This window comes from Callorhinus ursinus, unplaced genomic scaffold (assembly GCF_003265705.2).
Source record: "Callorhinus ursinus isolate GAN/ISIS: 27379988/994484 unplaced genomic scaffold, GSC_fseal_2.0 scaffold12, whole genome shotgun sequence".
NCBI classification, from domain to species: Eukaryota; Metazoa; Chordata; class Mammalia; order Carnivora; family Otariidae; genus Callorhinus; species Callorhinus ursinus.
This window is the reverse complement of record NW_027397074.1, coordinates 63,333,194-63,360,872: the sequence shown is the minus strand read 5'-3', so window position 1 is coordinate 63,360,872 and position 27,679 is coordinate 63,333,194. Positions and strand designations below refer to the sequence as shown.

At 37.7% G+C, this 27,679-nt stretch overlaps 1 protein-coding gene and 1 pseudogene across 4 annotated transcripts in view; both read left to right on the top strand.

Moving 5' to 3' along the window:
* Positions 1-27,679, top strand: part of CADPS2 (calcium dependent secretion activator 2) — a 508,166-nt gene that overhangs the window by 276,966 nt on the left and 203,521 nt on the right. For all 4 annotated transcript variants that reach the window (XM_073899136.1, XM_025865736.2, XM_073899137.1 and 1 more), the window contains exon 8: positions 7,508-7,647. In XM_073899136.1, the coding sequence (XP_073755237.1) occupies positions 7,508-7,647 (140 nt within the window). The remainder of the gene's footprint in view (positions 1-7,507; positions 7,648-27,679) is intronic.
* On the top strand, positions 16,589-16,856 carry LOC112818615 (dynein light chain 1, cytoplasmic-like; annotated as a pseudogene).

Genomic DNA, 27,679 nt, shown 5'->3' with positions numbered 1-27,679 from the left:
TCAACATGATTGCTTTTAGGTCCACCCATGTTGTTTGAAAGGGCAAGATCTCATTCATTTTTATGTCTGAGTAATATTCCATTGTGTATATATACCACATCTTCATTCATCTGTTGATGGACACTGGGGTTGCTTTCATATCTTGGCTATTGTAAATAAATGCAGCAAGAAATAGAGGGGTATGTACATCTTCTTGAATTAGTGTTTTTGTTTTCTTTGGATATATACCCAGTAGTGGAATTACTAGATCATATGATAAGTCTATTTTTCATTTTTTGAGGAACTGCCAGTCCTCTTTTCCACAGTGGTTGCACCTACTTACATTCACAGTGCAAGAAGCTTCCCTTTTCTCCGCATCCTTAACCGACATGGATTTTGTATGTTTTTGAGCCTAGTCCTTCTGACAGGTGTGAGGTGATATCTCATTGTGATTTGCATTTGCCTGATGAAGAGTGATGTGAGCATCTTTTCATGTGACTGTTGATGAGATAGAGAATTGACATGGCAGAAGATCTAATGAGCGAGCATTTGTATTGGTTGAAGTCCTTGGCGGGGGCGGCGGGGGGCGGGGAGAGCAATCAATGGAAGCTGCCTGGGGATAGGTTCAGGGAACAAAGAAAGAGCTGACCAGTTAAGCTTGGGGAAGGGCTTGAGAACCAAAGAATATTAGCATATATCTTCAGTATCTTCAGTTAAGCCCTTCTTCACCATGATTCCCCTTCATAGCCTAGAGTAGGCACTTAGCAAGTATTTGTTGGTTGGCTGACAGGATGTGTGTCTTTTTCTAGAGGGCCACTCTTAGGGTGGCTCAGTTCCAACAGCCTCGTGTCTTTGTCTCAGTTTCTTCCCCCTGTCTTGCCTTGTAATTCTTATGGGTTCTTTGAGACTCCCAAGTGGAAGTAATTTCCCTATGCATTCTGTCCTGATTTCTTCCAGAATTGCTGGTTGCACCCATCTTTGAGCTAGAATTTTATCAAGTACGTATCTCTATTTTAATTTAAGACTAAAATGCCATTATTGTGGTCACATACTCTTTTTTTCTTCCTCTACGTTATTTATAGAAATGGGCAATGAATTGCTTACCTAGCCCCAGGGCCTATCTAGCTCCCTTTAGTTGTAGATTTTTTCCCTTTAGTTTTTACATTTTTCAGATCTTTGTTGAAATTGTTCAGAAATTTAGAAGGCCTTAAACGTATAGGTCACAAAGTTAAAATCATGCGAAATGTGCACAAAAGTACATAGCTTGGCTTTAATATATTTTAATAGGAGGAAAACAGTGTAGAGGTGTCAGCTTGTACAAATATATGTTAAGATCCCACGAACCTCATATTATTCTAAACATTATGTATATATGTATATTTACACTTCATTCTTAAGGGTTTCTTTCTGTATATTAAATTTGACAGAATTTTAAACAAAGCCTAAAAAATTTGTTTTTCATTACACCTCTGCAAAGATAGCAAGTAATGTTGACATTTTATTATGAAGACGATAGGTTGGTTTTATATTTAAGGTAAGGAATCATAAAATGTGTCAAGCTAAGTGACAAGACATTTAAAGTGTTGGTGACAAAAATAAGCTAGAAGCAGAAATGTGTATAGAAGTGTTCAGAGAAGTGAATAGCAAAGAATAGGCAACTTTGCTAAATCATAGAAGAAGCTAACTATTTTGTATAGAGCTATAATTTAACTTAGATGTAAACCTGGAATATAGCAGAATCCTTAGTAAATTTTTGTATCTGTTAAATATTTTAATTACTATGCCAAGTCCTATTCAAGTAGAACGGCTTATCTTAAAATTTGTAAGCACTTTCCTGTGAAAGAGCCTGGATGCCAAACTCTGTTAATGTACTACTTAGGGTCCTACTAAATGCTGCAACAAACATTTCACGAGTTCAAAACAGTAACACCTGCGTAACAGTTTGTGATGGGCATTCCTGATAGGTGGGGTACGTTTCCTCCATGCGGTGATTCAGGGCTGTAGTTTCTTCCATTTTATGTTATGGCTCTCATTTCCTAGAGCATTGGAGTTCTCTTCATGTAGCTAGCAGATAAGTAAAAAGGGATGAAGAAGGCATACATGTATCTTCATCATTTTTCCCCAAAGTGATGCTTACCACTTCTCTGCATATTCCATTAGCTAGAACTTTCATATGTCCCTACTTAGATGCAAGAGGAGCTAGAAAATATAATCTCTGGCTGACTAGCTGCTTCTAGCAAGTTCTATGCTAGGGAAAGCACTAATCCTAGTACACAGATGACCGGCATTAGTTGGCCCCCTGTAGCCAAAGATGAGAATAGTTGTGTTCCCCTTCCTTCTATGCGGAAAACACATTCACTTCAACTCCAGGGAATCAACCCAAAGTCTCAGCCAGGCCAGAATCCAGCGTCTCCATCAGGCCCAGCTGGGGCTCTGGTGACCTGTGAGCTGAAGTTCATGTTACCCACCTACTGTCCACCTCCCCTCCCCACCCTGCTCTAGCACCAGTCCAGTCTACAGCAGTGGAACAGGTGCAGGAGAGCTGCCGGCCAAGTAGCCCATTTGGGGAAAAGAAAAAAAAAGTTACAGTGGAAAATCCATAGCAATATTTGTCCAGGGACGGCACTGAATTCCTGTCCTGGCAGTGTTGAGGATCTCTTGATTAGACCCTTGTTCTGCATCTGAAAAAGAACTCCTTTGTCCTTTATTGCTCCTGGCCCTTTGGGGCCTACACATGGGGAGTCGCTGCCTGTCTGTTATCATCTGTGGCAACATCATGTAGAGGGCCATGACCACTTCATGTGTGTGCAATTTGGGGACCTGGAAACTGCCTTACAGTCATTGTTAAGACTAAGTTCAGGGTTTATCCATCAGTACAGTTATTTTACAAACAATGTATTTCATATGTATGGACCTCCGTTTGTTACACGTGTCAGTGTTTGTCCCAAGAAACAGACAGTTCTAGGTCTTTCAAGTCCCGAGAAACAGACAATTCTAGGTCTTTCAAAAGGAAGAAATGTAACACAGGGTATTAGCTTCACATGTGATAGAACAGAACCACCAAAGAAATGACAGTGAGTAAACTCAGACTGACAAAATCAGAAAACTTTGGTACATCTTAGGGATAGAAGTGCAGTAAGAGGAAGTAAGATCGTCAGATAATATCTGAGCTCTTAGCTCTGATAAGAAGAAACTATGGACTCCCTGAGGGATCTGAGCTGTCCGTATTCTTTCACCTTTGAGTGTCCCCACGTAATGGGCCCTCACGTGTTTAATTGAACAGAGTTAAGCAGTAAATCCTTCCACTGACTTAAAAGTACACATTAGGAAACTGAAATGTGGCAGAAATGATGGTATTCAATAGTGAGAGGATCCTTAATTTGTGGATCGGATGCAATTAGTTGTTTGGGGACCTTATTTAGTAACTGTCATCAGCATTTAGAGAATGAGAAAATGGCCAAAGTATTCATTTAAGTATTCTCATCCTGTATTTAAATATTCGTTTAAATATTCTCATCCTCTCATCCTTTTGGAGTTTGGAACGATACCAATTTTTGTGCAAACAAAGAAGGAAGAATTAAAAAGGAATAGAGTCTTTAGGTGGCTCATGCCAAAATAAATTTGGGGGATAAAAGGATGTAGTAGGCAGAACGAGAAAAAGCTTTCCAGAACCGCTAGGGGAATGGCAGCTATATAGCTTCAGAGAGCGAGATGCAGCTCTTAGTCTTTGTTTCTTTTTTGGAATCTTCCCCTAAGTTGATAATAACATTGTTTTGTCTACTGGTTTGAGCCAAAAATTATCACTTTTTTTTTTTTTAACTCTCATTTAAGAAAGAATCTGTAAAATATTCCACTGGATATTTTAGCCGTCAGAAAGGACTAATTCTATAATACCATTTTTTTTAAAATATCACAAATGCCATTTTATGTGTTGCTGGATGTGCCTTTATATGCTCAAGTGTATAGATAAGCTGGATTCACGTCAGCTGTGGCTTTTAGGATAGGCTTGAGAAAAGTCTCAAAATAGTAGTTGCATTTAACAACTTGGAAGTTGAGAATAGTTTAAGTAGCTTTTATGACTGTTGTCTTTCCTAGAGAGAAAAAGAGCTTTGCTTGAAAATTTCTCTCTGAATAGTTCCACTTATCCATGGAAGTGAAGACTTTTGTGTTTTGGCAGAGCATGCCAAATTCAGTTGCCATGTTTTGTTTGTAAGAACATTTTACCATACCTGAGCATGTTTATAATTCTTCCATTTACATAGAAATTTCAGGTTGGTTGACTTTTCACATTGGTATAAAATAAGAGTGGCTTAAAATATACACACTGCATTTCATATCTTTATCCTTCAGAAGATAGTTCTCCCATTTAAAAAACATCAAGGCTTGGATATAGGCCGTGTCTAAATAATGTTATGACTGACTAAAGTGGGGAAAATATATCATTTTATGTACAGGCACTCCTCAGAGTTACTATGAGTTTAGTTCCAGAGTTCTGCAATAAAATGGATATCCTGATAAAGTGAGTCAAATGAGTTTTTTGGTTTCTCAGTGCATATAAAAGTTATGTTTACACTATACTGTATTATGTGTGCAATAACATTGTCTTTAAAAAGTAAGTACCTTAATTAAAAAACACTTATTACTAAAAACGCTAACCATCATCTGAGCTTTCAGGAAATCATAATCTTTTTGCTGGTGAAGGATCCTGCCTTGATGTCGATGATCACTGACTGATCAGGGTGGTGGTTCCTGAAGGTTAGGGTGGCCATGGTAACTTCTTAAATTAAGACCACATGAAGTTGGCTGTTATTGATGGACTCTTCCTTTCACGAACAATTTCTCAAGCATGCGATGCTGTTTGCTAGCATTTTACAAACAGTAGAACTTCCTTCAGAATTAGAATCAATCCTCTCAAACCCTGCCACTGCATTACCAACTAAGTCTGTGTAATATTCTAAAAATTTTGTTGTCAATTCAGCAGTCTTCACAGCATCTTCATCAGGGGTAGATTCCATCTCAGACCACTTCCACAAGAAGTACCTTCTTACCTGCTAAAGGTTACCAGGACGCTGCAGCCCTGTATTGAGTGACTCTGCCTGTCATGTGAACACTTACAGGCCATTGCAGGGTAACTAGTTGGCGGAATTTCAATATTGTTGTAACTCAAGGAATAGTTGTTCAGTCATATCTTCAGGTTCTACTTCTGGTTCTCTTGCTGTTTCCACCACATCTGCACTTACTTCCTCCACTGAAGTTTTGAAACCTCCCAAAATCATCCAGGAGAATTGGAATCCACTTCTTCCAAACTCCTGCTACTGTTGATATTTCGACCTCTTCCTGTGAATCATAAATGTTCTTAATGGCGTCTAGGATGGTGAATCCCTTCCAGAAGGTTTCTCTTTACCTTGCCTAGATTCCTTAAGAGGAGTCATTATCTATGGCAACTTTAGCCTTATGGAATGTGTTTCTTACATAGAACTTCAAAGTGAAAATCACTCCTCGATCCATGGGCCGCAGGATAGACGTTGTGTTAGCAAGCATGGAAAGAACATTAATCTCATTGTAATATTTTGAAAGAAACCTTTTTTTTTTTTTTTCTGAGCAGTAGGCTTCAACAGTGGACTTAAAATAGCCAGTAAACCTTGTTTTAAACAGATGTGCTGTTATCAAGACTTTGTTATTCCATTTATAGAGCTCAAGCAGAGCAGATTTGGTATCATTCTTTAAGGGCCCTAGGATTTTTGGAATGGTAGGTAAATGAGTCTTAGCCTCAATTTAAGGTCAACAGTTACATTAGCCCTTAATAAGAGTCTGTCTGTCCCTTTGATGCTTTGAAGCCAGTGATTGACTTCTCCTCTCTAGCTATGAAAGTCTAAGATGACCTCTTCTTCCAATAGAATACTGTTTGATTGAAAATTGTACATGTACATTGAAAATATGTTGTTTAATGTTGCCACTTTTATTAGTTAGATCTTCAGATAACTTGCTGTGGCTTCTACATCAGCACTAACTGCTTCACCTTGTACTTCTATGTTATGGAGACGGCTTCTTTCCTTAAACCTCATGAACCAGCCTCTGCTAGTTTCAGACTTTCCTTCTGCAGCTTCCTTATCTCTCTCAGCCTTCATAGAATTGAAGAGAGTTAGGGTCTTGCTCTGGATTAAGCCTTGGTTCTAGGGAATATTGTAGCTTATTTGATCTTCTCTCAGCCACTAAAACTTTCTCTGTATTAGCAATAAGGCTGTTTTGCTTTTTATCCCTGATGCATGCACTAGAGTACACTTTTAATTTCCTTCAAGAACTTTCCCTTTGCAATGACAACATGGCCCAGGAGACCTAGCCTTCAGCCTATCTTGGCTTTTGACATGCCTTCCTCACTAAGCTTAGTGATTTCTAGTTTTTTATTTAAAGTGAGACACGTGACTCCTTTCACTTGAACACTCAGAGGTTATTGTAAGGTTAGTATCTTAATTTCAATATTATTGTGTCTCAGGGAATAGGGAGACCCAAGGAGAGGGAGAGAGACAGCGTAATAATCAATTAGTAGAGCAGTCAGAAAACACACATTTATAAACGCAAATTTAAGTGTGCTGTCCTACGTGAGCATGGTTTGTGATGCCCCCAAACAGTTGGAATAGTAACATCACAGTTGTTCACTGATCACAGATCACCATAGCAAATATAATAATGTAAAAATTTGAAACATTTTGAGAATTACCAAAATGTGATGGGACGTGAGGTTTCAAGTAGGCCTGCTCAACGCAGGGTTGCCACAGACTTTCAGCTTGTAAAATGCAGTATCTTGGAAGAACAAGAAAGTGAAATGCACTAAGATGAGGTAGGCTTGTATATGAAGAGTAAGCTTTTCTTCTGTGTTGGCTTTGTGAAGCTGTAGAGTTCTGAAATAATCACATGGTAATTTGGAGGTTTTGTTAAAAATTATTTTGTTTCAGTCATAGTTTCTCATAGTTTCTAAAACATGTTATCAGGGGAGAAAATCCTTTGGTAGTGACCTAAGGCAGAAAATGTGCTATGATGTCAGTCTTTTCCATCTCTAATTGAGTTTATTTCCTTTAATACTATTTTACAATAAAAATATTAAAATATGAGTTACAGTTTTGCTGCCTAAAATAATTGGTTTTACTTTTTTAAACATGCTATCTATAATTTCAAAAAATACTTCTTTCTGAACTTTTGTCCTGAGGAGTTTAGAATAGTCTTGAAATTACAGGTGTCTAACAAGTATTTCTCAGCTGTCAATTCAGCTGGAGCCTTTGTGCTCTTACCTCATTATGAAGTGACACAGGAGGAAAACTCGTTATGTGATAATATGAAAACACGTATTTGTCAAAAAGATAAATGAGTCTGTATTGAAAACCCATCTGTTGTGGTGGGAGTCAAATGGTTTAGACACATTTGGGCATGATACCTTCTCTTTAAACAGGAAAACAGAGAAAAGATTTCCGTTCCAATCATTAGACACTGTATTGTGCACTTAAATGTTTTCTTTCTTTTTTGTCTTTTGCAGGTGATATTATACCCAACTTCTAATAGCTCCAAGTCAGCTGAGTTGCACCGAATGGTAGTTCCAAAAAATAGCCAGGACTCTGACTTAAAAATCAAATTAGCAGTGCGAATGGATAAACCACCACATATGAAACATAGTGGGTGAGTGTGTACTTGAAGATCTTTTTCTCCTGAATTACTGGATTTAATTTCAGTGTATCTCTTTTGTCAGTTTACTGACAGAGCCAGTAAGTATATCATGGAATTTCCCCAAAAATGACATTTATGGAATAACTTAATTTTTTAAACTCCTAGATACCTTCTTATCTAAATACATGGGTATTTAGTTAAGATAACTGCTTCTATACTAACAAAATATTGGTAATCGATTGCAGTGGTATTCTACATCATTTATATTGATGAAGAGTAGTGATAGATGGAGATAAACTCTAAGAGATACTTTCCAAAATATAATGATGGTTCAAACTAGCATAGCATTCAGGTCTCCAGAAATAAACTTACATAAAATAGATTAAAGCTAAAATGTCATTCAGATACAACCCCAGGAAGCTGTGCAAGTTTTGTCAGGGAGGGATGTGAGTGTTCATCCAGTGTGTGAGTGGAAAATGGCATCACTCCTGGAGGAACTGATGCTGCTGGGTAAGCCTGTTTCCTGGGGACTACCGTGCGCCGGGGTCAGCCCTCATCTCAACCAGGGTTCTTTTTCCCTTGTAGTTGGTGAGGTAACAGGCCTGAACTCTTGAATACAATAAAATGAGTTCTTTAAAAACCTGGGTCTTTCTCACATGAACCCTGTAGGACTCACTACAGTCAAATCCCAGCACAGGGCTGTTAGTTATTAGGAAGGAATGCAACCTTTTTTCACAATGGAGAGAAGCAGTTGCTAAAATGGCTCCCTCTGAGATTAGCGACCAACATAAGAGTCTAAGAACGTGCATTCCCGTATGGAGAGGTGCCGTCTGCTGGCTTTGGAGCCAGATCACCAGCACTGCGGCGGAGTTAACTGATGAGTCAATAAGATAAGGATTCTTTGGATGACTAACAGGGACTGAGGGCTACATTGCTTCCTTGGTTTGGATGGGCAGTGTGTAAGCAGCATCAGAACGAGGCTCACTGATGGGAAGAACAGCTCAGAGGGTGGGCTCTTTGAAAGGAAAATGTAGCCCACATTATGGCATCTTCAGTGTAGTAACACAAACTAAAGGCTAGCCATGACTCAGCTCATAATGGAGATGGAGTTCCTGGGATTTAATATTTAGAGTTCTTCTCATTCCTCCCTCTACCTGCTCACCATTGATTTATTTAGCAGGCATGTGTTGAGCGCTTACTCTGTTCCTTCTGGAACAAACCTCAAGAGACAAATGGGAACTGGTGGAAAGAACACTTCTGATTTTAGGTGCAGTTAGTCATGAAAATCTCACAAGACACCTGACTTTTGAGATGAAACTTGAAATATGAATTTGGGTGGGCAATGAGGAGGAAGGGCATCCCAGTCACATGACATAGCATATCCATGGTCAATAAAGAGTTCTGGAAGGACTTTTAGCCAGTGAGGATAAGTTGGGTACAGCTGGCATAGAGAGTGAGAATATTACCACCCTAAAGTGCTTAGAGACTAGTAGAGTCTAGAGTTAGGCATAAAGGAACATATAGTCCAGGCACTGCAGTTATTTCTCTACTATTTTTATATCAGTCTCTTTTGATGAAGGGCACCATCATGGCCATCACCATGATGAATACCCCTGGAGCCTTCAAAGTGTCCCAAGAACCAAGACACTAAACAGGAGGTTGGGCACATGGCAAGTCTGCAGCCTTTCACTTCTGTGGGAAGAAAGCCCTGCTCTCCTCTTTGGCAACTTCTTCCTTTAGAATGCTCCAGGGCAGGTGGGGCAGTCCAGCCCCTGCCAAGACTTGATTTTTTGGTTGGTTGTTTTCCTTTCCCTTTTTTTTTTTTTTTTTTTAATCCTTTACACTGAAGGAGAACTGGTTTTTATCTTATCTCTGAGCCCTTGACTAAGTCAGGAACCCCAGGATGGGTCTGGAGTTGACTTCTGTCAAAGACTAACCGGTGAAGGGGATCACTAAAGAAAATTGTAATCTCAAAATAGCCTCTCAATTTAATATAGAAAGCCCAAGAACTCACCTTGGATTCAGATCAGGAATGCTTTAGATCCAGCCACATGAATTATTATCTGCCATTCCTAAAAGATACCAATAGGCAATTCTAGACATTCAGGTATCTCTGCAGTTTATAGTATGTAAAAGGAAGGAGTTCTAGAACTGAAAATACATGTGATGCTGTCCTGCTAGTTTGTATGTTATGCAGCATAATCAGGAATATCACATTTCATAATAGAGATTCAGTAGAAACTAATGTCCATATTGGACATAATGATGATGATGATGATCAACCAGAATTAAAGGTTTTCAGCGTTGCTGTCATGGCAGTTTATCCCTATGGGCAGGTACAGGTGCTTTAGCACAAGCAGCTGTTTGGGTTCCTTGGTGCTTGTGGAAACACATAAATATTTTAAATATCACCCCTGTGTATATGGGCAAACATGATTTGACGTACATCATAACTGTATTCATCTTTTTTCTGCAGTGTCTCATAAATGGATTTTACTGAACTTAATTACATTTAAGAAGAGAAAGTCCACTAACCTTTTTCTTCCAAGTACTCTATCATATGCCAAAGCGATAATAGGATATGAGTAGTAGATTAATAGCATTTTGCTTTGGGGCTGGGTTGTGTTCTGTCAATAATTCATCCGATAATGAATAATTAATAGATGAGTAATGAATAATTGAAAAAGAGACAAGTCAAGTTAAAAAAAGATTAATTTATCTTTAAAATATGGCAGACCCCTCTTATAGATAGACTTGTCAAGTGGATTAAACAATAAATTGGGAGGGTTATGGATTTTTATCTTCAGAGCACTTTTGAGAACTAGACTTTGAAATCCTCTGGGTCTTTAGTTATAAAAACCTGTTGGATGTTCTAAGAATGTGGGCATCTCTTATGTGAACTATTATAACATGTAATGAATATTCATCACATATATATATATATATAGCACCTGTGTGGGCCTTCAATATATTTTATCAGTGTTTATTTTTTGTGTCCCCAACTGCACTGTGAGTTTCTTAGACCTGTTTGAATCTCAGTGCCCCCCCCCAGTATGCAGTCAAGGATAGGTATTAATATAATAATGATGATGAAAATAGTAGTATGGTCCTTAGAGTTTTAAGGAAAAAATGGCAGTAAGTTGCATTCCTAAGTTGAAATACAAAGGGTTCTAAACACAAGTTAGAGAATAGAGTATAATTTTAATATGAAAAATATCTAAAACAAATGTGTTTGGTTCTCAACTGTTGCCTTTTTAAATAACCTTTTTTTTAAAAAAAATATTTATTTGAGAGAGAGTGAGAGAGAGAGCACAGAGGGGGTAGGGTCAGAGGGAGAAGCAGACTCCCTGCCAGCAGGAAGCCCGATGTGGGACTCGATCCCAGGACTCCAGAATCATGACCTGAGTGGCTTAACCAACTGTGCCATCCAGGTGCCCTAAATAACCTTTTTATAAGCAGAAAAATAGATCTGATAAAAACCTTTTTATATAATCTCAGGAAACAAACTAAGGGTTACTAGAGTGGTTAGGGTGTGGGAGGGATGGGGTGGCTGGGTGTTAGACATTGGGGAGGGTATGTGCTATGGTGAGCGCTGTGAATTGTGCAAGACTTGAATCACAGATCTGTACCTCTGAAACAAATAATGCAATATATGTTAAGAAAAAAAAAAAGATAGCAGGAGGGGAAGAATGAAGGGAAGTAAATCGGAGGGGGAGACGAACCATGAGAGCCGATGGACTCTGAAAAACAAACAGGTTCTAGAGGAGAGGGGGGTGGGGGGATGGGTTAGCCTGGTGATGGGTATTAAAGAGGGCATGTTCTGCGTGGAGCACTGGGTGTTATGCACAAACAATGAATCATGGAACACTACATCAAAAACTAATGATGTAATGTATGGTGATACAACAAAAAAATTAAAAAAAAACTTTTTATAAGCAGAAAAATATATCTGATAAAAAGCTCATATTTCTCTGATAATTAATCAGTCCATGACTATTAAAAAATAGGATTGACTACATGTAAATGAAAATATATTTATTTTGAATAAAATAAACATAAAGATGATTTCATTCTTTTAAAACCAAACTGGACATTACCACATGACAGATTTGATTTTTTAAAAAGGGCTCATTTATTCTTTGGGAATATGTCCTATAGACTAATTATATAAACTCATATATATCTGTTAAATGAATTACCAGCTAGGTTTTGAATGGCTAAATAATTCATATCCAGTTTTTAAATTTATTTTCCTCCTTTTTTGGGTGGCTGGAAGACAGAAGTGTTCTTGAACAAATGGACTGTCCTTTAGCATAGCCTAGTGGCTAAGTAACAGTATTAACTTAAATCCCAGAATACCATTCCTGTTTTTATTAAATAACATTTTCCTAAATCAGGTGTTATTTTTTCAGTCAAAAGAAAGGTAAAATAAAATGGAACTAAATAAAACAAATGATTCTTATGACAATTCTACAATGGTAAAGGAGAAAGAAGAAAATTAAACTGTCACAAATACGTAAAGGCAGATGATCTGGATCTATCCGAGGTCTGCATGCAGCTGATTATTTTATAGGAAAAAATAAATAAAAATTTCGTGAGTGTATAACTGTATAATAGTTTTGTCACAGTTAAGAACTGGGAAGATAAAATGTTAGCCAAAGCACTGTCCCATAAATCTCCTGTTTCTCTTTGTAGCAGAATCATGCTTGGCTCTTTAAACATTTGTTGATTAAACAGATGTACTGAAATATTTTGTAATTGTCATTTATAAAAGTCTCTGTTAATTTATATCATAAAGATTTAAAAGGCACTAGGCCTGTTTCTTGCTTCAGGGGAGACACAATAGTTCAGCTTCCAGCCGGAAGAACAGCATAAGCACCACGCTGTCTGTATTATTATTGTCCCGTGCTTTCCCAGAGAGCCGACCAGCCATGCATTCAGGGGCTGGGGTGTCATGCTGTCAAACTTGGCATTTGCTCATAAAATGAAATGACTGCACTCTAATAAAACTGCACTGTTGATGATTTTAAGGTTTATGATCTGCAATTTGTTTAGGGGATAGTCCATGATCAAAGGGAAGGAAGATCTTACTTTTGTCAAGGTGGCGTTTGCTGAGAAGATCCAGGCCTTACAGAAAGTACAGGTCTGTTTTTTTTCCCTGGAAAAAGTTCTCAATTTAAGTTGACTTTTTAGAATGATTTTCCTACATGTCCTTGCCTAAAATAACTGTGTTTTGACATTTGAACCTATATGTAGGTCTGTTTGCCTTCCCAATGTGAATTTACCTTATTCTGACTTATTCTAATTTCATAGAAATCCCACTTCTTAATGCCTTGCCAAAACTTCTGACAAAAGTATTTTGCTAGGTTCTTAATAATTTTTTTCCCAAACACAGCTTTCAGCTTCCAGAAGAGAAGTCTGTCTGTGATACTTTGTAAACATCAGCGTAACTGTTACAGAATGATAAAAAAGAGTAAGCCCTAAAGCCAACTTTGTTTTTCCAAATGCCTTATATTCATGTCCCTTCCTATATGCTAACTTAAATCATTAAGAACTTCGTTTCATTTTAATTTACTAGTGACTAATTGTGTAATAATTAGTATGGTAGAAACATTTTCAAGCATGGCTTTAATAATCACTAAACTAGATGTTTTAACTTCTAACTCTTTGTAAAACTTCTCTGATTTCTCCTGTAATAAATTAGTTTGCCTTTAAGCTTCAGTGCAGCTTTCTGTTCAACACCCTTTTACTCTCAAGAGTTTTCTCCAGGGCGTAATATTTTAACCTATGTTATTTTCTTCTTTTTCATGAATCAAATAACTACACTCTTTTGCTTTCAGGTATCCTTCAGTGTCCTATCTGAGCATCTAAAAGGAAATCAAGCCAAGTAATTAAAAGTAGAATATGAGGTCTTTTAAAATTTTCTTTCAGAACAGACAGACCATATTCATAGGTTATCCAAATTAATTTGGGGCATTTAAAAAATTATAGTGAAAACTATTTAGGAATACTATATAATTTTATAAACAGCATACAGGATTATAATAGGTCAGTACCATCTCAATTGCTGCCTTACCATAAAATTTTTGTACTAGGTACTGACAGAATAGTACTTTTTGTTTCTTTGCATGCATCCAGAAGTTTTAAAATATTAACACTGAGTTTATAAAGCAAAATCTTGGGCTTGTTGAGCATTGTGGGAGGTCAGGAAAGATTTGGACTTTATTTAAAATCTTTTAGTTCCTTCCTCTGACTTGTGTAGTTGAATGGTGTACAGATGGAGGACAGAGCAGTGACAGTTGTAGTAAGAGCCAGGACCCTTGTCCTTGTCCCAGTTCTGTCACTAATGTCGGTGACTCACCACACCTGTCCTGGCCTGCTTTCATCGACTGCTGAAGGGGATGTCCAACTAGGGAATTTGGCCCCTTCAGAAATTTATGATTTATCATTTCCTCCCTCACCCCTCCAGGAGCATATGGCACTCATCCCATGGTGTGCCTGCGCAGAGAGAATGTGCAGAGTTTAGGGTGAATAGAGCTGGCAGAAGGGAGGACACCTGGGAAGATAAGACATTTGGGGTTTATTTGAATCTTCTCAAGACAAGAAAAGGAAGTATGAAGACTGAAACATCAGGCTGCTTTTATGTAAAGTTAGTCTGAAAAATACACTATAGTTATAGAATTGCTTCTATTCTGATAGTAGTAGTAAAAAACAGATGGATATAGAGGCAGCTGGGTAGCTCAGTTAAGTGTCCAACTCCTGATTTCGGCTTAGGTCATGATCTCAGAATTGTGAGATTGAGCCCTGCGTCGGACTCCACGCTTGGCATGGAGCCTGCTGAAGATTCTTCCTCTGCCTTGGCCCCTCCCCCTCCTCCCTCTCTTAAAAAAAAAAAAAAAGAAAAGAGATGCATATAAAACTTGAGAAATGAAATACACTAAATAGAAAAATGCTACTATGAGTGAAATTTTCTTTATTTTCCAGATTTTGCTGTTATGATGAACGAATGCAGTAATCAAAGATCAAATAGGTTTTCTTCTAATTAAAAATAGGTAAATTTGTTGTACCTAAAAATCTGATTGTTAGGGAAATTCATTTGAGAGGATTCCTTAAGGAGAGTCTTGAAGGGCTCCTGTCCATCCAATATTTAAAGGGTCAGCATGGCTTAGGAGCATGAGCTCTGGAGCCAGACCACCTGCCTTCACATCCTGGCTCTACCGGTTAATAGCTATGGGATCCTGGGAAAGTTATGAAACCTCTCTGTGCTTCGGTTTCTTCATAGATTGAGAGGAAGAGTACTTTTTTATTGCAATATAATTAACATACTGGTTTCAGGTGTACATCATAGCTTTAAGAATTCTTTACTCAGTGCTCATCATGATAAGTGTGGTCATCTGTCCCCGTATAATGTTACCACAATATTGTGTAATGCTGTACCTTTCATCTCTGTGACTTATTTATAACTGGCAGTTTGTACCTCGTAATCCTCTCTATTTCACTCATCCTGTTCTCCACTTCTCCTCTGGGAGCCACTAGTTTGTTCTCTGTATTTTAGAATCTGAGTTTTTTCTGTTTGTTTCTTTTTCTTTTTTTTAGATTCCACATATAAGTGAAATGTATTGGACTTTTTCTGATTTATTTCACTTAGCATAATACCCTCTAGATCCATCCATGTTGCTACAAATGGCAAGATCTCATTCTTTATAGCTGAATAATAATCTTTTGTATATAGATACCACATTTTCGTTATCCAACACTTGGGTCACTTCCATCTCTTGGCTATTATAAGTAATACTGCAATAAACATAGAGTATGTAAATCTTTCCAAATTAATATTTTCATTTTCTTTAGGTAAGTACCCAGTACTGAAATTACTGGGTTGTGTGGCATTTCTATTTTTAATTTTTGAGGAACCTCAGTACTATTTTCCACAGTGGCTGCACCAATGTACATTCCTACCAAGAGTACGTGAGGATTCCTTTTTCTCCACACCCTCGCCAACGCTGATTTCTTTTTGATACTACCCATTCTGACGGGTGTGAGGTGATATCTCAGTGTGGTTTTGATTTGTGTTTCCCTGATGATTAGTGAGGCTGAGCGTCTTTTCATGTCTTTAGAAAATGTCTTTTCTGTATGTCTTCTTTGGAAAAACATCTCTTCAGGTCCACTTTAAAATCAGATTATTGTGGTTTCATACAAACTTTAGTATTCTAGCTCTATGAAAAATGCTGTTGGTATTTTGATAGGGAGTGCGCTGAATCTGTAGATTTTTTTCTATAGACATTTCAACAATATTCCAATTCATGAGCATGGAATATCTTTGCATTTGTTTGTGTCCTCTTCAGTTTCTTTCATGATTGTTTTATAGTTCTCAGAGTACCAATGTTTAACCTCCTTGGTTGTTTATTTTTAGGTATTTTTTGATGCAATTGTAAATGGGATTGTTTTCTTGATTTCTCTTTATGCTACTTTGTTGTATAGAAATGCAACACATTTCTGTATATTTTGTATCTTGCAACTTTACTGAATTCATGTATCAGTTCTGGTAGTTTTTTGGTTGAGTCTCTAGGGTTTTCCTCTATGTACTATCACATCATCTGCAAATACTGATAGTTTTACTTCTTCCTTACCAATTTGGATGCCTTTTATTTCTTGTCTGACTGCTGTGGCTGGGACTTCCAGTATTGTGTTGAGTAAAAGTGGTGAGCGTACACATCCTTGTCTCATTCCTGATCTTAGAGGAAAAGCTTTCAGTTTTTCACCATTGAGTATGATGTTTGCTGTGGGTTTTTCATATTTGGAGAAGTAGTATCTTAATGTGTACAACATGCTTGCAGGAATCGCTGGCTAGCTCACAGTAATGATGTGTTTTAGCTACTGATAAAACCCTAAAGAAAGCATGTTTGAGTTGAGACACTAAAAGAAGGAAAAATAAACATTAAATAATTAAAATATGAAACAAAACAAAGACCGAAAGGCCATGATGAGAAATGCCAGTGTGTCAGAGGAGCTACAACAGGGCTGGGTGGAGTGTGCTGCTCGGGCCTTGGCGGAATAGGATGTAGAGAAGACGCTTGTGGACCATACTAAGGAGTACAACCCCTCCTGGCCCTGCGTCATGGCGAGGAAGGAACTTTGGTAGTTGTGTGACCCATGAAACCAAACACTTCATCTGCTCCTACCTGGGCCAACTGGCCATTCTGCTATTTCAGTCTGGTTAAAAGCATGGCCTGTGTCACACACCCAGTGATCCATCCAAGAACAAGGACTGCAGCCCAAATTCCAAATACCAGAGACTGAAATTTTTAGCCTTGTCTAAGGGAACACCTCAATCTTTGAAACTTTATTGTGTTTTGTACAGGTCCTTCTCTGTACGAATTTGTTGTGGCAATAAAACAATTAGTAAAACAGCTTACATTTGTATTTTCTGTTCTATACCTCTCTGCCCCATATTTTTTTCTCCTCAAAATCCATTCCTTTAAAAAAAAATATCAGAGACATAGGCACTAGCTACGATTTGTTCAAATCTAGGGTTGAAAATACCCTATCACTTGATCTTGAGTAGGGTAGAGGGGGTCAGTCTTTCCAGTCCTTGAGGTTAGTTTCTGTGGGATATAATAAGACTAGCCTACACACTGTTCCAGGATTTATCACCCATCATGCAACCATCATGCACGGAAGAATACACTCAGACGTGCATGTCAGGAAATGGATGGCAGAGAAACTTTTGGATTAAGTCTTACTACCGATCTGATAAATACTATCTTTGCTCATTTTGTTAAATGTTGCTATAGAATGTTCTGGGCCTTGGGTCTCAGGTGGTGTTGATGAATGTGTAGTGGAACCTTTTTTTCTAAGCTTCCTGTAGCTGTGAAATAAGTTGATAATAAGTTGAGCTGATGAGACGTTTGCTGGGCTCTAGGTTATTCCCCTCCCTTTCTTCCTGCCTTATCCCAAAAGGATGCTCTAAAGATTAAAGGTGGTCTTAAAAGGAAAAATGAAGCTTTTTGAGCAGGAGCATTCCATGTAATTCTAATAAGGTGTTTCCAGGAGTTTAAACAAGTAAGCCTGTTGCGGTGTGATTTAACTAGCTGTGTTAGAAACCCCATTAACAATTAAATGAATAAAGAAAAAAAATCACTATTTCCAACTCACCCCCCACCTCTGACAACTTTCTCTTGCTCCTTCTCAGGCACCCATGAGGACTGTTACCGAGCAGTAGGGGGGACCTAGACTGGGCGACCTAGGCTCTAGCCAGGTCTGCCTGCAGGGTGCCCTGAGTCTGTAGGTATGTGGCTCCTTAGTTTCTTCATCTTTAAAACAGCATGTTGAGCTCACTAAAATTTTTTTAGTTTTCTTCCAGCTCTGAAATTTTTCAGTTTTATTTTAAACCTAAAATTTGATGTCCTAAGGAAAGTAAGATAGCAATAGTTCATATTCTTGGGATAGGATGGAAACAGGTAAATGATTTTCAAGCCACGTCATTCACTTTAAGGATATCATAAATAGGAGGCAGGGTACAAAGTGGTTAAGAACACAGGCTTCGGGGGGCGCCTGGGTGGCTCAGTTGGTTGAGCGACTGCCTTCGGCTCAGGTCGTGATCCTGGAGTCCCGGGATCGAGTCCCGCGTCGGGCTCCCTGCTCGGCAGGGAGTCTGCTTCTCCCTCTGACCCTCCTCCCTCTCGTGCTCTCTCTCTCATTCTCTCTCTCTCAAATAAATAAATAAAATCTTTAAAAAAAAAAAAAAAACACACAGGCTTCGGGAGTTAGACCTAGGTTTAAACTTGAGCCCTGTCATTTTTAGGCAAACTTGGTCAAATTCCTTAACTTCTCATAGCCTCACTTTTCTCAGCTCTAAAGGTGAATTGTCCCGAGCAAGAAGTGGGATGTACTCCTAAGGCATGTAGCACAGTGCCTGTGTAGGCTAAGTGCTCAATCAGCTAGTAACGATCAGTATCAGAATAAATGTTATGTTAAAAAATTATAGTCCCCCCAAAAAATAAAAAAAATAAAAAAAAAGTTATAGTCCCATGAACTGTAATAAAACCTTCTAGTTTTAAACACATTGTTAGATTTTATTTGGAAGAAAATGCTCAAAGACAGATGGGGAAAGGGCATGCAAATCCTAATTCTTTCAGAGTATAAAAATTATGTCCCCCATTAGGGCCCTCTGCTTTGTTAGGCTTTAATGTGTTTTTATTTGACAGCTATTATGGATGTAGGTGGTGGTAGCTTGTGTGTGTATTTTTTGCTGCTAACTTTATTTTGCCTTCTCTATGTCCAAAGGGAGAAATTACATAAGAGTGCTCAGTTAAGCTCAAGTTCTAAAAAAAACAAAACAAAACACCTGAAGATTATTTCATAGCAAGCAGGAAGAGTAAGCTAGGACTGCACTGGGCTATAAAATAAAGGGAAAAGTTCTAAACTTATTTTTTAAATGGCAGAAGCTTTCAAAGCCTGTTATTTTAAATAACTAGTGGTGTCTTATATGTTTTTAGGGCAGTGGCTAATTTTGCTTTTAATTTTCTTGTTTAAATCATTGGACAAGCATGGATCCTCTCTAGCTCTAAGTCGTCTGTCAGGTTTTGCTAGTTGCGGTATTAAAATCTGCCCACTTTTGAATAAGTTGTTGATCTCAGTAATTTTTACATGCCAAGTAAGTTTTGTGTGTTTTAAATTTTTTATACGTGCTTCATTTAAGGAGGGATTGAAAAGTTGACTCAGTACTTATTCAGAACCTTGCGTTTTGTAGTTACCATAGCATCCAAGACGTTCGTGTAGTTGAATAATTACTCTAATTAAATATGCTGATGTTTTATGAAAATAATCGCCGGGAGACTTTGGCATCGTTGAGATGGCGGTTCTGAAGATGCTGCTTGAATGTTCTCAGCTGGTCCCTGGTACAGGCCCTTCCCAGTGGCGGACACTGAAACCCTTCCCCCACCTCTGCCCCCACACTTGACAGTTGTCTGATCAAATGTGCTGTAGTGCGCAAGGGCCCATCCTCACCACCCTCCACAGAATAGTGCCTTTTCCCCCTCACTTCCAGCTTTCTCTCCTAACGGGCTTCATTCTTTAAGCTCTTCTCATTACCTGCTATTATATTTATTGGCTGCTACTTGTCTCACCACTAGAATGTTATCTCAATTTGGGTGAGTTGCTATTGACTAGCTCCCCCCCCACCCCCATCAAATCTAATTTCCTGAGAAAAATTTTCATTGTCTTACTGCTATTTTTATACCTTGTTTGTTTAGAAAACTGCCTACTGATTAGAAGCTAAATTCTAGAGTGAATGTTTTCTTTTCCAAAGAAAGAACAGAATGCAGAATTTATGTTCACAGTTCTTTCATATTCAAAAGAAGTGTTGGATTGATTGGGTATAAACTTCAAATTATGGCATTATCTAATGGGTACCACTGTAAATTTGTTGGAATATGCTTCAAAGTATTTCTCCAGAGGAATTACAGTAGGTTTTATTAGTCCAAAGACTTCTATAGGACTAGAAATCTAAAGACTTAAGAAAAAAATGTATTCCTGTCCAAAAACTTGAAATTCAAAATCCTTATTCTCTGCAGGGAGGCTTCCTTTCATAGCTTTTTGCCTAACTATGATGCAGAAAGATTTTTTTAATACCTATTACCTGCCAACATTTTATATTTAGACCATTTCTGTGATATGTGTTAGACCTGTAGGACAGTGTTCATATGCAAGAATGATAAATAACCAGTACTTATTAAAGGCAAAAAAGAAAACTAGATTTGAGCTCTGTTTATACTGTCTTTGTGGAATCAATAAAAGTCTTTCACCTTTTTTCCTATAGTAACTCCTGATTTGACAGTCCTATTTATTTCAGAATTCTGTCAATTCTGTTTCATGAACACTTTTACTCCATTTACATTGGCCCCCCCAAAAAACTTCCTGAAAATATTCTCCCCAACAACTGACAAAGAAGAACAAAGAGAAAAACTAGTGCCTTGATCATCAGAGGCAGGAAGCCTCAGGGATCTATCAGAGGAGAGGGAGTGGTAGAGCAGAGGGAGCAAGCCAAGAACCTCTGACTGCTGTCAGCTTGTGTAAAGATTGCAAAGGGGTCAGAGCCTAGTGTGGGTCCAAAGCAGGAAGAAATTTAGGAGCCTGAAGGGTACGAGAACTAGAAGACAGGATGAAGCTTGGTAGTAGTGAAACACAGTAGTAGCAAAAGAACTTGGTCAACATATATTGCTGCAAAGCTGGCCTCATTTGGAAGACCCTGACAGCAAAGTAGGTTTGGGGTGGGGGTGGTGGGTGGTAATGACCGATCCAAAGGGAAGAAAACGGGTGTTAGTGGAAAGTAGGGATGGGTAGAACAACACCTGAGAATACAGAAACAATCAAATCTCTTCAAAAGTAGTCCCAACTCCACTACTTTCATGAAGGACATCCAGTCCTAAGGAATACTTCCTAATCCTCTCTTTAGGATCATAGCTAGAGTCTAACAGAATGGGGCATTGGTAATGGGGCATAAAAATCACATCACAATCATGGTTCCATATTAAGACTGTTTGAAATGCCTGAAAATCATTAAGTTGATAATGAGGAAGATAGCAAATGAATTTGTTTCAGCTTGATGGATGGATGTTCTGATTAGAAAAAGAATCATCACAACTTTAACATTAATACCAGTGTTAATGGCATGAACAGAGAGCACAGAGTTCGCAAGTATTGAAATGTCCAATCACTCGTCCTGGGATCCTTCATATCCACATCAGAAGAAAATTTTATTTTCATGATTTTAAAAATCAATGTGTTGCCTTTATAAAAATATATGAATATATATTTTAGTGCCTTTACTTATTTCATATATCAGTACTTCTGAAAAATTTTTAAAAATTGACCGTGGGTTAGAGGGATATAGCAGCAGACCAAATATCAGTCAGAAAATTTGAATATCCACTATTTCCACCTTTGTGAGATAGGTAACCTTTTTGCCAGTTAGGTCTTTAGATTTGTCTTTAACCACTTTTCACTTACAGTAGTTAATCCCTATCTCTCCATAGTATTTCCCACAGACAAACCTTTTCCATTCCTTCTCCCAACCCTAATTCAGTCTCTACCCGCACCCCTCCCCCAAAAAAAGAAAACCTGTTTCGGTAACTTTTGTACTGATCTGCCTGTATTCACCTGTTTTCCAAACTGTTCAGGAATTTTGGAATACTATTTATATTTCTGCCAAAAAATTTTTAGTGCTTCCCATTGCTAATGGGATTAGATTCACATTCTGTGGCCCAGCATTCAAATTCTTCAAAAATCTAACCCCATGTAGTCTTTTTTCTTTTTTTAAAGAGTTTTATTTTTATTTATTTGTGAGAGAGAGCACAAGCTAGGGGAGGGGCAGAAGGAGAGGAACAAGCAGACTCCCCATTGAGCAGGGAGCCTGACATGGGGCTCAATCCCAGCGCCCTGGGATCACGACCTGAGCTGAAGGCAGATGTTTAACCAACTGAGCCACCTAGGTGCCCCCCGCCCATGTAATTTTTTTCAACCCCTTCTCCTTAAGGTACTCAGCGCAAACCCCTAACTTCGGCGAAATCAATCTGTTCATATACCCGACCGTGCTTTTACTAACTCAACCCTATTTCTTCTACTCTCACTTAACCTAGTATGGGTCTAGTACTAGGTTACATGTTTTCCCACACTAGTATGGATGTGCCAAGAAAAGTAATTTGTCTTCTCTCTCAACTTCCTCATGAGCGGACTGTCCACTGACTGCCGAGTAATTTTGTCCCCACACCCCTGGTTTTGAGAGAACTGATCATCTTCGCATGGGTCGTCTTATACCAGAAGAGTGGGCTTTCCTTCCTTCTGTCTGCCTAGAACCTTCCTTACGTAAAACTCTTCAGTCAGCCAGAACTCCCTTTGCTACGTTGAAGGAAGAGATATGCTTATTTAAAAAATTCATCCGTAAGTGGATCCAATAAATGGACTCCCTCAACTACATCTTTTGCCATATATGTTCCTTCCAACATTGGGCTCATCCATGTGACTTGCTTTGGCCCCTGGAACAGTAGCAAACTTGGCGCAAGCAGAGGCTTAAAAAAGCACTCATGCATTTTCACTTCCTCTCCTGCTCTCTGCCTTCATCATGAGGACACATATGGGCTAGATCACTATAGGAGCAGAAATGAATAAGCCCTGTTCTGGCTGAGATCTCAGACATGAGTGAGCCCCCACGAAATGAACAAAGCCAGCTAGCCAATTTGGAGCTGCCCCATAGATTGATGAGTGGGTCAGGTAGATAGAGCCCAGATCAGATCAGTAGTAGTGCTTAGTGAATAATAGGTTTGTGAAAAATGGTAAGTGATGTTTTAAAGTACTAAGTTTTAGGATGGTATGTTATACCGTGAAGGCTGATACTGTGCACTCTTGCTACTAAAGCCTATTCATTTTTTTTCCTCTCTCCTATACATCAGATGTCCTAACCCTTGGTCTGTGTTATAGTTATCTATACATGTAATTATGTATGTAATCTTTCCTGTATAATATGCCTTTCTCTATATGATAATTTATTGATTTTATCAAAATGGGCATTTAAGCGATTTCCAGATTTTGGCTACTTGAGACAGTGCTACTATAAGCGTCTTGTGTAGATCTTCTGGGAAATATATGCTGTTTTTCTTGAGAGTGTACCTGAGTAAAATTGCTGAATTGATGACAATGTAAATGTTATCTTTACAAAATAATGCTATCCTTTTTCAAGTTTTACCACCAGTTGCAACAATATACATTGCCTCCGATTGTGGTAAAAAGCCAAAGAAGACAAAAGAATCTTACAGTTGGATACATTATCATATATTTAGAGAAAAGCATATTATACAGGAAAGATTACATACATAATTACATGTGTAGATAACTATTGGCATATTTGAAAGTTGCTAAGGCAGTAGATCTTAAAAGTTCTCATCACAAGAAAAATGCATAACTGTGAGGTGCTGGATGTTAACCAGATGTCCTGTGATCATTTTGCAATATATACAAGTATTGAATCATTCTGTTGTACACCTGAAACCAATGTTGTATGTCCTTTAATCCTCAGTTTAAAAAATGAATAAGGAGTGGACCCGAAATGAGTAAAATTAGTGTAAAATGAATAAGATAGCTACAAGAAAACAGGAAGATGTTTCAGGTTGCAAATACTGCAGAGAATATGGATAAGCTTATCATGTTTTGCCATACCACTTTTAGCTTTGGACACAAATACACCTTTTTATTCAAAGGAAGACAAGTTTTCCGTAAGTTTAGTCTTTGCCTTGACCTTAAGTAAGACACAGTTGTGGACTTTTGATAAGATCTCTTTACAGTTTCCAAAACTTACACTTAATTATAGACATGTATATTGGTCAAAGGTTTGACCATTAGACTTTACTAAGTAGATTTGAGAGAATGAAGGTGTTAGGTGCCATGTTTTAATTTTATGATATAGAATTACATATTCTGTGTAACTTTGAGATGTTTTCATATTATAGTAGTAATAGGCATTATAAAAAATGAGTTATAAGGGAATAATCAAAAAGGACATAAAAGTCTACCTCATATTTTTAAAAATTTATGCATTTAAAAATTAAAAATGAAAGTCCTTCTGTATTCTCTGATCCTATCAGCAGTATTAACGATTTTGTGCATGTATCTTCATTATATTAATATATTCAATTTAGAGTAGTTTTAGAGGTCTCATTTTCAGCAGTGATATTTTTGCTACCATCAACCACATTAATGTTCTGACCATTAAAGTCATATCATGAATAAATGGGTTAAAAATTATTTCTTAATTAAAATTACTCCTGCAGCTTGCATTTCTACAAAATCAATTGGTTGTAATAAATTATATAAAATGAAAAGTTGAACTTTGTGATACAGAGCACAAATTGCATTAATGATTGATAGATAATATGCATGAAATGAAAAATTACTAGGCAGGGAGGAGAAAGTGTTTATCCTGCTGCCAAATATTCAGTGAATGGATTATAGCTGTGATCATCCCTCTAATGTTTCTCATAGTAATTGTCAGGAAGAGGTATGAAGAATCATGGGACCTTAATAATATGCCTTGCCATTTTAATTGCTGAGACAAGTAAGAGAATCTTAATTGCCAGGAGATGCATTACTAATTAAAGTGTCATTCTACATTCATTCTGAAATAATTAGCTTGAATATTTGTAAGAGCTGAGATATAAATTTAGTTCCAAATTCAATAGCATACCCACAACAGACTTTGTTAAAATGATCTATGGTTAAGAAAGGTTAACAATCATAAAATTTTTAATGTTTCCTTAATTTGGTACAATTGAATTTTTATTGGATTATTGAACTTGAAAGAATGGAGTTCATAGAATCGTAAAACTTAGTATGGTTTTTAAATTGCTGTAACACTAAGTTGAATTCCTAAATTCCTTTCATATTTCTGGGATATTGATATTTTGTTTTGACATTTATAACAATTCAGGAAAAACCTTTAATGAATAATGATGTCAACACAGAGTTACATTATAATGTATGAATTATAAGGTCTGTTAACACTGCGTGGCAACTTATAAATTAGTCATGATTCAGTGGACTTTTAAAATTCAGGAGTAAAGTAAGTTTGAGATTAAGTAGTTAAGACTTATGTACATTGTTACATATTGTCCTAGGTCATTCCTTCTCATTATGTAACATTCCATAGTATTTATCACATTTTGTCTATGCAGTCCTCTAATGATGAACACCTGAATTGTCTCCAGTCCATCATAATAAATAGTGCTCCCAGTTGTCTCCCTTTGTGTTCACTTGTAGGCCTATGTAAGAATTTCTCCGCCACATGTAGCCAAGAATCAGACCTACACATACTTAATTTAATTAAGTATTCCAGGATTGCTTTCCAGTTTATCTGTTCCTATTTACAATGCTACTTCCCTGTATCATTACCCAAAATTAGTACATGTACGTTTCTAATTTTTGCTTTTTCTGATGAGTGGGAAATGTTTTATTATGTTTCATGAGTTTAAATACCTATCCCTATGCATTTCCACTAGTTAGGCTCCTGCTTTTGTGATTCAGGTGTTCTTTCTTCCCTGCCAATTCACTTTTTGTTTTAAATTCTTTTCATTGTTTTGCAAATGTTCCTTCTCTATATCAACATTGTCCAGTAGAACTTCAGTGATGGAAATATGTACCTGGACTGTCCAGTAGGTTGAACTGCTGTGATGCTAAGTTGAATTCCTCAATTTCTTTCAGCTCCCCGGGATATTGATATTTTTTTATTATTTTGTTTCAGGATTTATCATAGTGTGGAGACTACATGTGACTTTTGAGCACTTAAAATGTGGCTAGCATGACTGAGGAGCCAACATTTTTATTCTACTTAATTTTTGTTAATCTCAATTTAAATAGGGCACCTGGGTGGCTCAGTCGGTTAAGCATCCCTCCCTTGATTTCAGTTCAGGTCTTGATTTCAGGGTCCTGAGTTCAAGCCTAGTGTGGACCTAGGCATACTTGTCTACTCTGCTAGCAAGAGGTTCCAGATAATCTTTTGTTGGTTTTAACTATTACAAACATCCTCTTGATCGATAACCTTCTTGAACAGAAATGCTTAATGGTCAAATCCATCAATTTTTCTCCCATGTATTTGTGCTTTTTGGGTTGTTTTAAAAGTGTCCTCCATCTCTAAATGACAGAAATAATCTCCTTCATTTTCTTAAATTTATACATTTATCTTTTATTTTGAGGTCTTTAATCCATATAGAGCTTCCTTTGGAATATGGTATGAGAAAGGCCTCCAACTTTTCTCAACAAACCAGTTTTCCCCCTTCATGGGGAATCCACCTCCACCTTTGCTTTTGTGGTATAGAAGAAGGCATTGTTTGTAGTAAGCTCCCTTGATCAATTCTCTTATTCTATTATCTGCAAGTAATAGTTTTTTCCTGTTAATTTAGTGTCCTTTCTTTTATAATATGGTCCAGGACCTCTAGTGCTATGTTACTTAGAAGTGATAGCAGGCAAACTTGCCTTTTCCCAGTCTTTTGTTTTGTTTTTTTAAGATTTTATTCATTTATTTGTCAGCACGAGCAGGGGATGTGGCAGGCAGAGATCTCTAGCAGGCTCCCCGCTGAGCAGAAGCTGACACAGGACTCAATCCCAGGACATTGAGATCATGACCTGAGCCAAAGGCAGATGCTTAACGACTGAGCCACCCAGGCATCCTGCCTTTTCCCAGTCTTAGAACTGAATCTGTATTAGGTTGTCCAGAAAAACAGAACCAATAGGATACACAAACACGTGTGTTTATATTAGATATATCATAAGGAATTGGCTCACGGGATTATGGAGTTTGACAGTTCCAAAATCTAGATAGCTAATGTCTGAAGGCCCAAAGTTCCATAGAACCAGGAAAAGCCGATGCCCCAATTTGAAGGCCATCAGGCAGGACTTCATGTTTTAGTTCAAAGACTGTCAGGAGAATTCTCTCTTACTGAAGGGAAGGTCAGCTTTTTGTTCTCTTCAACCAAGGCCTTTAACCAAGATGAGTTCCACCCACTTTAGAGAGAGCAATCTACGTGGTCTACCAATTTAAATGTTAATGTCATCCAAAAAGCATCCTCACAGGAACACCCAAAATAATGTTTGACTCAACTTGGCTCAGCCAAGTTGACCCATAAAATTGACCCATCACAGTATCTAAGATTTCATTTATTAAGCATATTTGCTTTATGTTCTTGGTATGCAGCTTTGCTAAATTTCTTAAACCAAAAGTGGTTAAACTTTTTCAAATGCAGATGCTTTCTCAGATCAAATTAATAGTACCTTTTCTCTCCTTTCACCATCAGTATGGTGATTTACATTGGTGGGTTTTCTTTGTCTCTGAGACTCGTAAGTTTTACTATTAGATGTCGGGGTGTTGACGTATTTTTATTGATTTTGAGAGGGGTTCTCTGTGCCTCCTGGATTTTGATGCCTGTTTCCTTCCTCACATTAGGGAAGTTCTCTGCTATTATTTGCTCCAATATACCTTCTGCCCCTCTCTCTCTTTCTT